General features: G+C 35.1%; 1 protein-coding gene across 12 annotated transcripts in view; it reads right to left on the bottom strand.

Annotated features, from left to right (window-relative positions):
- The window catches only part of LOC128857068 (proton channel OtopLc), a 121,219-nt gene that overhangs the window by 64,166 nt on the left and 42,159 nt on the right, over positions 1 to 14,894 (bottom strand). For 3 of the 12 annotated variants that reach the window (XM_054092628.1, XM_054092630.1, XM_054092632.1), the window contains exon 2: positions 2,637 to 3,140. The exons of 8 other annotated variants lie outside the window; for them this stretch is intronic. In XM_054092628.1, the coding sequence (XP_053948603.1) occupies positions 2,637 to 2,809 (173 nt within the window). In that variant the 5' untranslated portion in view covers positions 2,810 to 3,140. Of the gene's footprint in view, positions 1 to 2,636; positions 4,780 to 14,894 lie in introns of those variants that run through there. One more of the 12 variants, XM_054092629.1, reaches the window with a different exon arrangement.

Below are 14,894 nucleotides of genomic sequence, written 5' to 3'. Positions count from 1 at the left end.
TTTTTAAATAATTTAATTAAATAATGTACCTGAGGTCCTTACGAAAAAAGTGAAAACAGGTTAAAATACTTATTTGTGTGAAACACCGAGCTTGGAAATGTATAGTAGAATTTCACGAACAGAATTTTTGTAAAATATTTTAACCCACTATTTAACTCGAAACAGCGTCGTTTTGACTATTTTTTTAAAGCTTACAAAACGATGCATTTGTAAGGTCGCTAGAGGGTTAAGATGTTCCACAAAATTATTCCCCGGAAAATTTTGCTAAGGATCTTCTTTGACAAAATCTGCACGAAAAGAACGTGAACAGAAATAAAAAGAAGAGAAACTGAAATAATTGTTTCCCAGTTCTCCTTAAGGGGTTACATGGGTTTCGTGGTTTCAAAAAATCGATTTTTTTGGCTTATTAATTTCTACAATATCTCAAGAATACCATCCTAAATTTTCAAGTCGATCCGAATAACAGTTTCGGAGATACAGCCTCTGGAAAGTGTGCGCTCTAAGCCACTTTTATTGTTACTCAAAACCTTAAACGCGTTTTTCTCGGAACCGTGTTCCCTAAGTCGGTTGTCAAATGTTATCGAAAACTACTCAACCGATTTTGATGAAATTTTAAACAGGTGTTCGAGATACAATTTACTCGTGTTTGAATGAAGGATTTTTTTTTTTTTCAATTACAACTATTTAAAAAAAAACAAAATGTCACCTTTTTTTCGAGTGGTCACCGGAAATAACGTCACAATGGAGGAGTTTTAATGTTTTTTTTTTGGAAAATTTCAGAAATTATTCCTTAAATATATATCTATAAGACAGAAAAAATTGAAAAATTGAATGAATTAAATAAATATTTTTTTACATAGAAAAAAAAATATTGAAAATATGCCGTTTTTTACCCGACGAAACCCATGTCGGCCCTTAAGATAGGCAACACTTTTTATTCTTTCGTACTTTGCGAATGAACAGATCTGCTAACTGTGCAACCAATTGCATATTTTGGAACACTAGAAAAGTGTTTGCTTCCTTTAGAAAAGTATTTCTACTATATACTATTGTACTATAGATTTCTTTTCATATATTATATACCGTTGCAAAAATATAAACTCACCACAATTTTTATTTTTTTTTATAAAAATACAGTTTAAACTAAAAAAATAAAACCATATTGTAAAAAAATGTTTCAACTTTCATCAAAAATTTGTATCTGAAATTTTTAGAATTTTTCCGGGTAAACAGTTTTATAGCGCATTAAATTTTAGTAAAGTCAAAGTGCAATTTTCAAGTGGATAAAAAATACCATTGAATTTTGACAATTTTTCCCGCTGAGGTATCACGCCCTTTCTTCCATACAAAGTGCATGTCCGAGCTTGTAAGCCTGTCACTCGACACTCGGTGACCGTAAACCCATTGTGATACCTAATTTTCATTTTCATCCCCTAATTAACTTGCTTAAGCCACTTAGATCTTTTTAAGAAGGTAACTAGCGGCCGCCGTAGCTGAATGAGTTCGAGCGTGACTACCATTCGGAATTCAGAGAGATCGAATCTCGGTGAAAGATCAAAATAAAGAGCAATTTTTTTTTCTAATAGTGGTCGTCCCTCGGAAGGCCATGGCAACATTTTGCAAATAATTTCCTAGGTCTTCAAAGAAATTATCGCCAAGATATTTGGCACGGACATTCACAGAGGATTGATTACACAGGCCGACAGCATCTCAGACCCAGAAACCAGACTATATATAATATTTCCGAAGGTTTAGGAAAATTTAGAAACATGAAAATTTCAAAATGCGATATCTCAGCGAAAAAAAAATGATATTTGAGCAAACTCAACGCCATTTGAAAAAAGAAGGCTTGTATTTAAAGATGTCATCCTTTAATTTTGGTGAAAGAAAACATCTGCAAGTCTACATAACCTCAAATATGGGCAAAAACGGTGTTTTTTGCACTTTTATGTTAGGATATCTCGAAAACCAGAGCTGATAAAGCAATTCTGAGGATTCAGCGCATCATAAACCTTCGGAAATATATAGTCTGGTTTCTGGGTCTGAATGATGGTTAAATTTTGTCGGCCTGTGTTATAGCTCAAATTCTGACAGCTAACACAAAACAACGTGACTTGGTTTAACAGTTAGATTAAACCTCCGTTAGACACCTTTTTCAAAACTTTTATTTGGGCACCCGGGTCTGGCCTTTTTTCGTCCTGTTCGAGGAGCCTTTATAAAAGATTATATCCATAAATCGATACAAAATTAAATTTTAGGAAGCTACCTCGAGGCTCAAGTGGTTAGCTGTAATAGAAATGTGTTAAATTCATATCCAAAGTCGAAAAAGTCTTGCCAGACCCGGGTGCCCAACGGAGGGTTGAAACACTTATTAGCCTACTTCCGTTATACACTGTTGCCTAATTTCATGACAGAAAGCTAAAAAAAATAACTTACATCGATTTTTTTTTTCTATTTTAGTCATAAATTTAGACATACTTTTCGAAGTATTTACTTGTGAAAAGGTTTTCAGAAATTTTATACCATTATACTGTTAGTTTGAAACCTTTTTCGTTCTCCTGCCTTAAATGCTATAATTTTCTCAATTCACCACTTCTCTGCGTATAATTCCAAAAAATAAGAAAATGGATATTAACCTTTGCAATGGTTGCGGCATCACGTTCTTTAATTCCATTTCCTTATTGGCAGCATTATTCTTCTCGGCGCTATCATTGCTGCCGGTCGTGTGGGAGCGCGACACCGGAAGTGTGGCCATATTATCGCCGCTCTCAACATCAACGGTAGCGACTTTAACTTCACCGCCACCCATTACTAACAAATTTCACTACGCACTCACACACAAGATTGCAAAATTCTCAAATCACTTTGTTTTTGTTGATTTGTGTGCTTTTTATTTGCTTGATTGAATTTTTATGATATATTCAAAAACATTTAGCTGTTGCTTATTTGAGCAGAATAATAATTTGACACTGATTTACATTTTAAATATTTATGTAACTTTTTGTTTTGTTTTTTATTTCAAAATTTTTAATTGATAAATTTGCAATTTTACTTATTTTTTACTTAAATTTTCTGAATTTGTTTCTTATTGTTTCCACAATTGGACGCTAGCGTATTTCGTTGTCACTGTCACATTAAAACTGCGAGAGGAAAATGGGCGAAGAAGTTGAAATTTTGCGTCTATACAAAGACAGCAGAAACATTTGCTGAAACTGTGCTTCAAATGCGTGCGCTCTCGTAACGATGTGCCGATGTACAAATTGTGTATGTGGAGTGTGGAACTTATTGTGAGTAAATGGGGAGTTACTGCCACAATAGAGGCAGAACTTTCCTTTCAAACGTGAACAAGGATGTGAAGTGTAGAACTTATGTGGATTGTGGAAACTATATAGGGTGTGAAGCTCATTGGGACTAAAGAGCAAGTTGTTTTCAGAGAAGAGACAGCATAATTTTTTAAGAAGGAAGCAAGTATTTAAATTGTGGAACTTATGTGTCAAGTGGAACTGGTTGTAAATAAATAGGGAGTTACTGCCACAGCCGATGCAGAACTTTTTTTGGAAGCGCGAGCAAGGATGTGAAGTGTGGAACGTATGTGGATTGTGGAACCTATTTAGTGTGTGGAACTCATAGTGATTAAATAGTAAGTTGTTTTCAGAGAAGATACAACATATTTTTTCAGGAGTAAGCATGGATGGCATCCATTGTGTAACCTATGTGACGTGTGGAACTGGTTGTGAATAAATAGGAAAAGCTTTATGCGCGAGCAAGTGTACTCTCTTGCGCACTTGTCGTACGAATGAGCACAACTTATTTGCTCAAATACACACACACAAATGCTCGTAAGCACATACTTATGTATGTGTAAGTAGTCGAGCGAGGTGCCAGGTTCCTGCTACAACGGCAATAAAGCTTCTTTCCCCTTCAGCTTCTCCTATTCTCAGTTTCTCACATACTTCAGATTCTGGCACTCAACTCTGCTCTACTCTACTCCACTTCACTCTTCCACAATCATGCAGGCAATTATGTGTACTACCTCAAGAATACCCGCTCATCATTATTTGCTCATCATTCTGCCAAATCATATTCTTATGTGTATTCCATATTACTTTGCTTTACTACTTTTTCCCCACCTCTATGCTTTGTGCTTGTGTGTTGTTTCGCTTAGTCCTTGTGAACGTCCTTTGTACTCTGCTTTGTGTGCTGCTTTTGCTTTTACGCCTCGCTTTCAAACGAAACTGTGCCAGACTTTTAAGCTATTTGCATATTTTCTTGCTGGTATACTCTGGGGTGTTGCGCTTTGTTCCCTAGACCATCAGGCACAATGACTCCTTGTAGGCTCGCATGGCTCGTTGGGGGCTTATTGGGCATTGTACTTGTTGTATTTATTGTTGGGTTTTTGTGTGTTTTTTGTTTTTTTTTGTATATTCTATCACTTTACTTGCTTGCGTTTTCCATCATTTATATTCAAATTGTGTACAAATTTCATTTGCATAGCAAATGGGTTAAATCGCTAAATAAAATTTGTGTGCTTCGTTGATTCTAAGGGATATTGCGTTGGTTAACCAGTTAAATGTGGGATATGGAACAAAAATATTTGTAATTACAAAGGATTTAAATTTGTGTTCTTCATTAAATCAGATTACGTAGTAAATGGGTAGTTGGTTTAGAGGTGCTTCGATAGCAAAATAAATATGTGAGTACCCAGTCAACGACCATGTTTTATATCCTCTAAACCAATTTGATGTAGAAGAATTGCCATTTGTAGAGTTAAGCATTTTTCTAATACGAGTATTTTCTATTGCTCCCTTCCTCCTTGCGCGTCGATCGATATGCAGTGGGAAGCGAACTTTGACTTTACTTACTAGCATTCACTCATCCTGCTGGATAAACGTCTCTAATAAAGTCATATCAAAATGGAGTCCAGGCAAGTTTTCTGCACATACGTGCGTCGTGCACAGAGGAAAGAATTTAAGTAAAAAAACAAATTATCACTCATGCGAGAGCTGAGAATAAGGAAACAAAAAAAAAAATTATACTAAGTAGTGCCAGTTGATCGAGAAGTTATAGATTGTAAACTTGTAGCCTTTGGCCGAAGAATCGAAGGATGCTATTAGAGACATAAAGAATATTTGAGCTCGAAATATGATTACTTAAGGAGTTAGGAGTAGTCAGAATTTTCAAAAAATTGGGTTGTTTTGCATTTTCTTAAGATCGAATGTCTTAAAAAATATTGTGCGAAAATTTGAAATGAATCCGACAAATACTTTTTGAGATATTCAACAATTAACAAAGGGCGCTAGGGCGCTCCGGAGTTCGATAGCAAACCCTTAAATGCGTTTTCCTCAAAATTAGGTTTTTTGAACTGGTGGTTACTGTAACTTAAAAGCCGCTTGGTAGATTTCAATAAAATTTATAATGTTTTGAAAAACATAAAAAACTAGTGCTTGACGGAAAGATTTTTTTTTCAAAAATGTCGATCTTTTTAATAATTTTTTTTTTCTCGAAAATCTGAAAAATACTTTCTGAGGACGCCATATTGTTAATTTTGAAAAAAATATAAAAATGAAACTAATTTCTCTTGTCCGATTGATTTTAGATGAATCTCCAAGGACTTGTGATCATCACCGCAAGTGACTTCTTAAGAAACGGGCTTCACACAAACAGCGATAACTTTTACAATTATTAATTTATTTTTTTTTAATTTTGTTTTTTTTTTTTTATATAATTCCACACAAATAGTGATAACTTTTACAATTATTATTATTTTTTTTTAATTTTTTTTAAATTTTGCTATTATTATTTTTTTTAAATTTTGCTATTAGTTTCTGTTTTTAAATTTTTTTTTTTGAAATTTTGTTTTTATTTTCATAAAATAAAGCAATTGACTAGCAAAAAAAAATTGTTTAGAAAATCATAATTTTTTCGGGGCTCTGACTACCGCTTACCCCTTAACTCATGAAAATATTCTTATACTAGCTCATGGCTGCTTGTTAAAAAAAAACCTTTATCATTCTAAAAAGTTAATTTAGGAAATTGAAAGCACGCGATCAAACCAAAAGATATTCTTCAATGAATTGAGCGAATCTACAGCTAAGTGAATGGCTGCATTCTTGCACCATTTGCAACTTGGAAGGCTTGAAAGCGAAGACTTTACTCAAAACTCGCCATGTGATCGTTGTGGATAGCCTGAATTGCTGAGAACTTCGAGGAAACTACAAATTCTGAACTTCTTCAACACTGCGACTCACGGCTGCTATGTATTCTCTGAAACGACCGGGTCGAATATGCGCTCGTGTTGTCACATTATACATGTAAAATTGTTCGGCCAAACCCCTATTAGCGCACTCAGAAGGTCGATTATGTTGACCGATAATATTAGTACATAGAATAGCTTCTGCAGGTCCACCATTTTCATGGCGAATTTTATTATTTTATTGCGAATTTCGAACGAAATTGAGTTAATTGATTTTAATTGCAAAAGCTTCGCTTTGCAGTAATGCAGAAAAATGATATGTCAGAACTGCCATAATATAAGCCTTTGCCCCTATTGAAAAACAAAGTTCTTGTTGAAAAATCCACACGGAACTCCATTTTCATTTATCTGTATACCTCATCAAGCAAAAGTGCCGCATATGGGCAGCTAAAAATCCAAGAGCGATTGTTGAGAAGCTTTCGCATGCTAAGTTTGTCACTGTTTGGTGGATTGTGTGGTTTGGAGGTGTTTTTGTTTTTTTTTTTTTTTGTGGGGACAGACTAGAAAGGGCAACACTCAGACACAATTAAATCCATTGTACTGCACTCGGTTTCCCTTTTTAATTTTCGTTTTTTTTTCTGGAGGCTTTTTTTTGTTGAAAATTCGGCTAGAAAGGCGGTTATTGTTAATATATTACGCTATGGAGACATGATAAGTACTGAATTTGGCTTGGTTGGTTGGTTGGTTTAAGTAGTGATTCTTCCAGAATCCAACTATTGCTTCCGCACCAATTTGGTGCCACATCCTCGTTACCAACTTGTTTACCAGTTGTTTACAGCAAGACTATATCCAGTCTGTGCAGTTTAGGAACCTTATTAGGTTGTTGACGTCTAAGCCAGACAGTTGCTCGAGACTCTCGAACAGCGGTTTGTTCAGGGTTAACATTCTGTCCTTCCATAGGGCAGCTTATTGGCTTATTATTGATGATATATATATATACCACTGGGATGTGGTTTCCACAGAATGGTGCTGCTTGTCATACAGCCACCAAAATGATGAATTTATTGGAAACAAAATTTCGCGATCGCATCTACGTAATCGGAACGACCAGAATTTATATCCGTCCAAGGATTGTCAACAGCTCTCCCCGTATATGTATGGGGAATGCTTACGCTGCTACAACAACAACAACGTCGCATAGGTTGACGAAATTCAACTGGTAATTGACCGTCCCGATCGTGCGACATCACTGGATTATTATAATTTTTTTTGCGTTATGGTAAATATAGAAAAGAGTCAATGCGGAGTCACTCTAATCGGTAGCAGTCTTAACATTTAAAATATGGTAGGAGATTAACGAAATAGATCAGCCTTTTTCTAAAAAGTGATCCAATATTTTGATGAAAGAATCAACAACTGTAAACGTGCTCTTAGTGGACATTTCTCCGATATCATTTTTCATTTATACATAATTGACAAACGCTGTTATTTTCATCAAAATTCTTTGTTTTATTTTGTTTTAAAAAAAAAAAAAAAAAATCTTGCTAAAAACGCCATAGTAGGCTAAAAAAGTTGTGAGATAAGGATCCCGAAAATCACGCCCCAAACTAACAGTGGGCGGTATTATTATCGTATTATTCGTGGCCTTTCTCAATACTAATATATTTTTTTCCACTTGAATGCATTTTAAACAAAGCAAGCAAAATTTAAAGCATTTCAGATTTTATATTTCAATAACAAATAAAAGTAAGACTCTTATAAAAATATATAATAAATATAAGTATTTGTGGAAATAATTACTAGTCAACAGATAGATATCATCCGTAAAAAATGTATGTAAAGAAAATGACAGAAAGTTATAAGTAAGGTACGTTGCATTAGGCAGGACATTGGACCGGACTGTGTAAACGCAAACACTAAGCAACACAAACCCTCGACCTCTAAATGCCGTTATCAAAGTCCAACCACCACCTATTGCACACGCGGCGCCATTTTGACCCAATTACGTTCTGGATAGTGTAACAGGTTAAACTCCTAATTATCCAGAATTGAATCCGACATGTTCAATATATGTCTAGCATGTGAAGGCACCCCACACGACAATAACCGCCTTTCTGCATTCCCCATCAAACCTACTCACATAACACCCCTCTCAGTCTGAACCCAACCTTTCGAAACAGCGCTTTTTCTGGGCTTACCGATAGACGAGTTAAATGAAGACGACCGGAGACTAAATCGCACTGGCAGGGTTTAGTAAGTTACAACAACAACAACAACAAAAAGTTATCAAAAGTATATAAGTATTTCAAATAAGTAAATATTTAAATTTATTTATCATCCTCTGAGACAATTGAAAATTGTGATTAGTGAGTAGAGGCATTTTCGGTTTGGAGCAAACGTTGCTGGTTAATTAAGAAGCGAAATTCTGAATGGTTACATGGATATGTATTGGTAGTCCTAAGATTAATTAAGTTTATCTTCGTAAATAAGCAAACTCCAACCCATTAAATTGTGATACTTATCGCTTGAACCCGTACCACTGATTTCTTCCACATCCCGACAAACTCTTGCGAATTCGTAAAAAGCGTTAGCAATAGTAAAAAAGTAATTTTCATGTACTTCGCTTTTGCCATTGGGTGGTGTGAATGTCAAAATCAGCTGATTACTTTCTACGAACTTCAATCAGAATGTAAGAAAAACAGATCACTTTGCCTTTGGAATCACATAAACGAAAAAAATGAAACAAAAAAATAAAAATAAAAAGAAAAAATAAAATAAAAATAAATAAAAAGGTGCTGCAGTGGCCTTGTACAAATTCGCCTTGGTTCTAGGGGCTTAGTTCAAATAATCTTACAAAATCAAATCAAAATATTTGGTATAACTCCAATAAGAAAGGACAAATTTGTCCTACTCTAAAACGAACGGTCCACTACACTCCCTAATTTTTCTTAAAAAAAGTTAAAATTGAAACAAACTTAAAAATAAAAAGCATATAAACAAATTAAGTCATCCAACGTTTGCTTATAGTCCTCTGGCCAATTTAATTAAGTAACAGTAAGCAAAATAAATTTGTAAGAGGTTTTGCGCACACTTTGTTTTTCTTTGCTTTTTTTTGTTTTTTTCTCTACTTAAAAGCACTTGCTTGCCATTAGTATTGCTTTGCTTTTAACGTAAATACGCACGTAGCTGTGTAACAAAAACAATATAGAGAAATTTTCTGCTGAATGTATTCAAACTCGTCGTTGGTATACAAACGCAAAGCAGCTTAATTTTAGGGTGTGGTTGGTTGGCTATTTATTTGTTAGCTCTGTGAAACAATCACAGAGTTCTTTTCATCAGTCGTTATTTACTTAAATTTTGGCGACTGCTACCTGTAAATATTTGAAAAGAAGAAACTTTTTTTTCTTCTTGCCAAGAAGCGAAGTAATGGAGAACAAAAAAAATTTTAGAAATACTTGGCTTAATTGAATAATTTTACCATTCAAGGAGATTTTTTGGAACATTTATCTGGATTGCTATCATCCTGAAAGCACTTCACGAGTAAACGATTTTTGTGGAACAAAATTATAGTCCAGTACAATCAGGTTTTATACGGTAGATCAAAGTTTCGAAATTTTGTTCGAAGAGGACTTTCTGTGACATGCAAAAAGTGTTATAAGCCACTTTCTGATGGGTATATTATTGCCAATATTCTATAGTAGAATTGTATGAGCCTTACTTTTGCGAAACACTTTAACCCGCTAACTTCCCTCTATCCGGGTCAATTGGACCACTTTTTTAGGAAACGTTCAAGAAACCCTTCTAAATGGAATATTCAGGTACTAAAATGTTCTACAAAAATTTTTGTCAAAAAATTTCTGTGGGGGTTGCTGAAGACACAAAATCTGTCAATGCAAGCGTTTGCTCGTAATTAATATGATAGATATGCGCGTCCACCAATGCCTTGTGCTCCAATTCAAAAATCGACGTTTGTTATTTGCTTATTTACAACCACCGAAAAAATGTTGCATATATATTGGGGGGCCTTAAATTTTCATGCTAAATTCGAGCGGCAGTCGGTGCTTCTTAGAAGCGAAATGTACTCGAAGGTTTGCCGTTGCGCGCGGTCGACAAACGTTAGGTGCACTGCGTTAAGTAACTATTTGCCTACAAATATTGAGAATTTATTTAGTAAGCAATAAATTTATTTATTTTTTATTCAATTTTAATAAATTTTTTCTGAAAATAGAGTTCATTATATACAGAATCCATCAACTCTAAATTTCAAACTTTGTGCAAATTAAAAAAAAAATGAACAAATTTTCATCAAAATTTCAAACTTTTTAAACTCAGAAAAAATCAAACTTTTTAAACCTAGAATATAGCCCAATGAATTTTAGTGCAATGAAGTGGAAGTCTCAAGTGCCTCTAAAATCGCGTTCATGTTTGACAATTCGTTTTTGCTGCTTGTCTTGTGCATTTTTTCATATAACGAATGCTCGACTTTTTTTGCTTTTCATGGAAGAATCAACCACCACGCTCCGCAAAAAACAGGAAAAAATTGTGAAAAATCAACGTAACTTTTGAAATTAACTAAGAGGATAATTTTTAGAAAAAACAGGCTGCTTCTGATTGGAACCTAGAAAATATTTGAAGTGAGGAAAAACAAACTTCTGCTTGAAACCCAGAAAATACTTAAAATAAGAGTAAATGAGCCATAGTTTTAATCTTAAAAATTAACTTAAATTGCAGAGTTTTCTCCCACTCATTCACTTAAACCTACAAGATAGTGTTAGTGCATTGTATGATAATAATTAAGGAGCTTGATTACTTTTAGGTTCCGTCATCGTGCTTTTCCAACATTATTTTTAATTGCTATTGGGCTTTGGGCGCATAGTGCCGATTTCCATTTTCGAAATTTTTTTGAGATGGTCCAGTTACAGCCTTTCAAATTTTGACTTTTCGTACGGGATGCATCATATTGAGATTTCGAATCTAAAGTGAGATTGTTCAAGGTGCAACTAATTCAAAAAAAGAGGACCTTTTACATTATCATGGCAGCCGGTTCTACGTTACCGGAATGACTCGGTTTTTGCCGACCAAAGACTGCCGCCCCAGTAAACAAGCTCTGTTTAGTGTATCGTATCCCAGGAGCTTTTTTATATACAAGGTGGCACGAAATTAGTCACAATATAGGAAGATTTATAATTTTTACCAAAGGTGGGACAGAATTAATCACCTTATCAAAAGATTTAAAATTGTGGTCAATGGTGACGCACTCATAATCATTTTTCTATTCAGTAAAAAAGTTATTAAAAAGAAATTGGATGATTAATTTTGCGCCACCTTGAACATAGCACCCAATTTTGCACTTGTGATGAACATTTTTCGAATTTTTCGATTGTTTTCATATTTTTTTTATAAATTGTGTACAAAGTTTTAAACCTCGAATACTGCGAATATTTGTATAAAAAGGAGGAGGAGCTCAGCCAAACACATAACAGAAGTGTCCGCGCAAATTATTTATTTTATTTATTGTATAAAAAGCTAATGAAAATTAAAAACAAAGTGAAGTCAAAATATAGTGCAGTTATTATTTTGAAGATGAGTGTTTACTTCTTCTTAGGCTGCGAAATATTCTATTTTCTGCTTTTTTAAATTTATAAGGGGTTCGTCTCGAACGCCTGACCCCTTACTAATATCTCTTTTGTAGGCATCCAAACTTCTAATTTTCTGATTATCTTAAGAGAAGTCCAGTGCAGCTGGAAGTGCCTTAAAACTCATGATTTTGTATAAACAATATTAAACGCTCGAAGGTCACCTTTGGGATATCATTTTTGTGAAAGTCAGTCATAGAATAAAAGCGCTAATTATGAACAGCTCAGCTCAGGTCATTTGAATGAAATTATTTGACCCGAAGCAACCCAAACCGTGGGTTAATATTCTCTACCAGATTTCGACCAACTTCCGTTCAAAGTATGATGATCAGTAATGATTTACTCTAAATAGTTACAGGAATGCAATGACTCATCTTGCATTGCAGGAATACTAAAATTTTAAATGCTGTTCTATCATACTAAGTACTGTGTAGCCTCTCTTAGCAGGCACTACTCTTAAGCCGACACTTCTCTTAAACGGAAAAATATCGACCACTCGGGAAAATATCAGTTCAAAAAGATGGTAGCTTGCTTTTCAAAACCAAAAAGTGAAGTTGTGTGTGATATCAGAGATCATAGATATATTTATTTAAATTATCAATAATATCTTGCACGAACATTTGGGTATTGGAAAGCTAACGGGGAGATGGTTACCGCATTTTCTCACTCCGAACAAAAGCACTAAAAATGCATTGGCGCATTTATCAATGAAAGCGATGGCCAATTAGAAGGAGTTTCGCAAGAAATTGGTTTACCTTCCACTTTATTCTTCAGATATTGTCTTTTGGCGACTATTATTTATTTCCAAACATGAAAAAATTCCTCCAGGGGAAAAATTCAGGTCAAAAGCTGAGAAGCAAAGGATTATTTTAAAGACTTCGACAACAGTTTTTTTCTGTTTTTTATACATTAGAATTTGAGACGTGGGCTGGAGCGATTTGAAAGTACTTTCAAAAATTTTATTACTTTGATGCGGTTGATAAAATTTTGAAAAATTTTTAGGAAAACTCTTTATGCTCAAACTCCTCTATCAACTTAGGTGATTTCTTGGAAACAACATTTTTCAAAAACTAATTTTATTTTTAGAAAAGCCGAGTTTTGGAGGCATTTTCAAATCGTTCCAGGTCATATGTACCAGTTCATATTAATATTTATCCAAAATATTTTCGCGTAACTCCTAAATTGGAATATTTTTTTATTCCAATGGAAAAAGCGCAACTTTTTTTTTAGGTAAAACACACTATTGAAGGTTTATATTTTTTGCAATTGACGTCGTATGCCAATTATACTGGATACTGGCGAACTAGACAGCTGCTGTATACCAACAGACAAGCAATGAAGCGCGCAAAGATCAAACTAAAAATTTCAATCACTCAAAATATATATTTTTTTCATTGAGTTGAAAAGTTATTATATTTAAAAACAAAATTGGATGACTAATTTTGCTTTATACCTATATGGGTTCTCTATTAAAGATTTAGCTTTCCCCTCTTCTACTTCTGATGTGGTCTTTTGTGCTTAACCGAGTGTCCATAATTAAAGGCTTGTAATGAATCACCTTTGTAATCCAACAAAGAACCTCTCTTGCCAACAAGTGCTACTTTGAACTAAGTAGGCAATGTAGTAGTAAAGTCCTCTCTTGACGAACAAAACTAAGACTTTAAAGGCTCCCACGAGGACGAGTATGAGTCCTAACGTATGGCGCAGAAACATGGACGATGACAACATCCGATAAGACAGGTTTCACTTGGAGTGCTTGAGAGAAAGAGTCTGCGGATGATTTTAGGACCTTTGCGCCACCTTTGCACCTTGGCGACGGCGAATATCGCAGGCGATGGAGCGATAAGCTGTATGAGCATTACGATGACATAGACATAGCGCAGCGAATAAAGATCCAGCGGCATCGTTGGCTGGGCCGTGTCGTCCGAATGGCTGCCAACTCTGTGGCTCTAAGTACGCGGTACCAGCTGGTGGTAGTAGGGGAAAAGGGTTATAAATATCAAGTGGAGAAGAACTGGGCCTCACTTGGTGTGCCCAACTGTCACCAGTTAGCACGAGAAAGAAAGGACTAGCGCGCTTTGTTAAGCTAGGCCAAAATCGCTTAAGCGGTTATCGCGCTGATCGAGAAGAAGAAGTGGAATGAATTAGAGCACTTTCTCGAGCTTTTTGTTTCATAATACCACTAAATTCAGAGTCACATTACCTGCATAGGTGAGTGAGTCTTCGTTGTGCGAGAGAGTAGAGAATGTGATCTTGTGTTTCATTGCCCAGCTCGTAGAAACGAGAAACGCTTGACTCTACTAATAGTAGTTTCCTAAAATAATAACGAATACTATAATGCCCCGTATAGTACCCACTGAGAGTACGTAAGGCCTCTCTACCCGAACTTATTATTTTCGCTCTTCAGAAAGTGCTGTTCATGCCTATGAAAGACGTAGTTCTCATCCCAGATAAAGTAAAAAAACAAAACAAAGAAAAAAAAATATTTTCAGTGCAAATAACTTTTACAAAAAAACTTGTATAATAAATCCTTTTGACCAGTTGACAGTTGGAGCTTTCCACAACTGACTGACAGCAGTCGCTCATTACGGCGACACCCAACACAAGAAAAGTCATAAAAACTTGCGAATTAAAAGCGAAAACAAAAAAAGGAACGACAATAATCGCCCATAAACAAAAAGTTGGACAGCTGCTTGAGAGCGTACGTAAACAAAACTATAAAGGCTTGAGATTTCAATTAAAGTTAAAATCACTAACAAACAAACAACAGCGCAAAAAGAAAGCCAAATACCAGGCGCTGGCAGATTTCTAGCGGGCAACGGACAACTGAGGCAAGAGCGTGCGCAAACAATGGCCAAGCTTGGCACCATAAACTGAATTAACTGATTGTAGTGACTATTGAGTTTACGCGCACTCGCCTGAGTAGCACAGAGGGGATGGGCAGCAAAGTGAATGGAGAAGGGGAAGAAGGCAAAAAAGTGGTAGGGGGCGCTTAATAAAGTTGTAATAGCCACAGCAGCCATAAACAGAAAGGAATAGCGAACTAGAAAAAAAAAAACAAAAAC

Source organism: Anastrepha ludens, chromosome 3, assembly GCF_028408465.1.
Source record: "Anastrepha ludens isolate Willacy chromosome 3, idAnaLude1.1, whole genome shotgun sequence".
NCBI lineage: Eukaryota > Metazoa > Arthropoda > Insecta > Diptera > Tephritidae > Anastrepha > Anastrepha ludens.
This window is presented reverse-complemented; position numbering and strand designations above follow the sequence as displayed.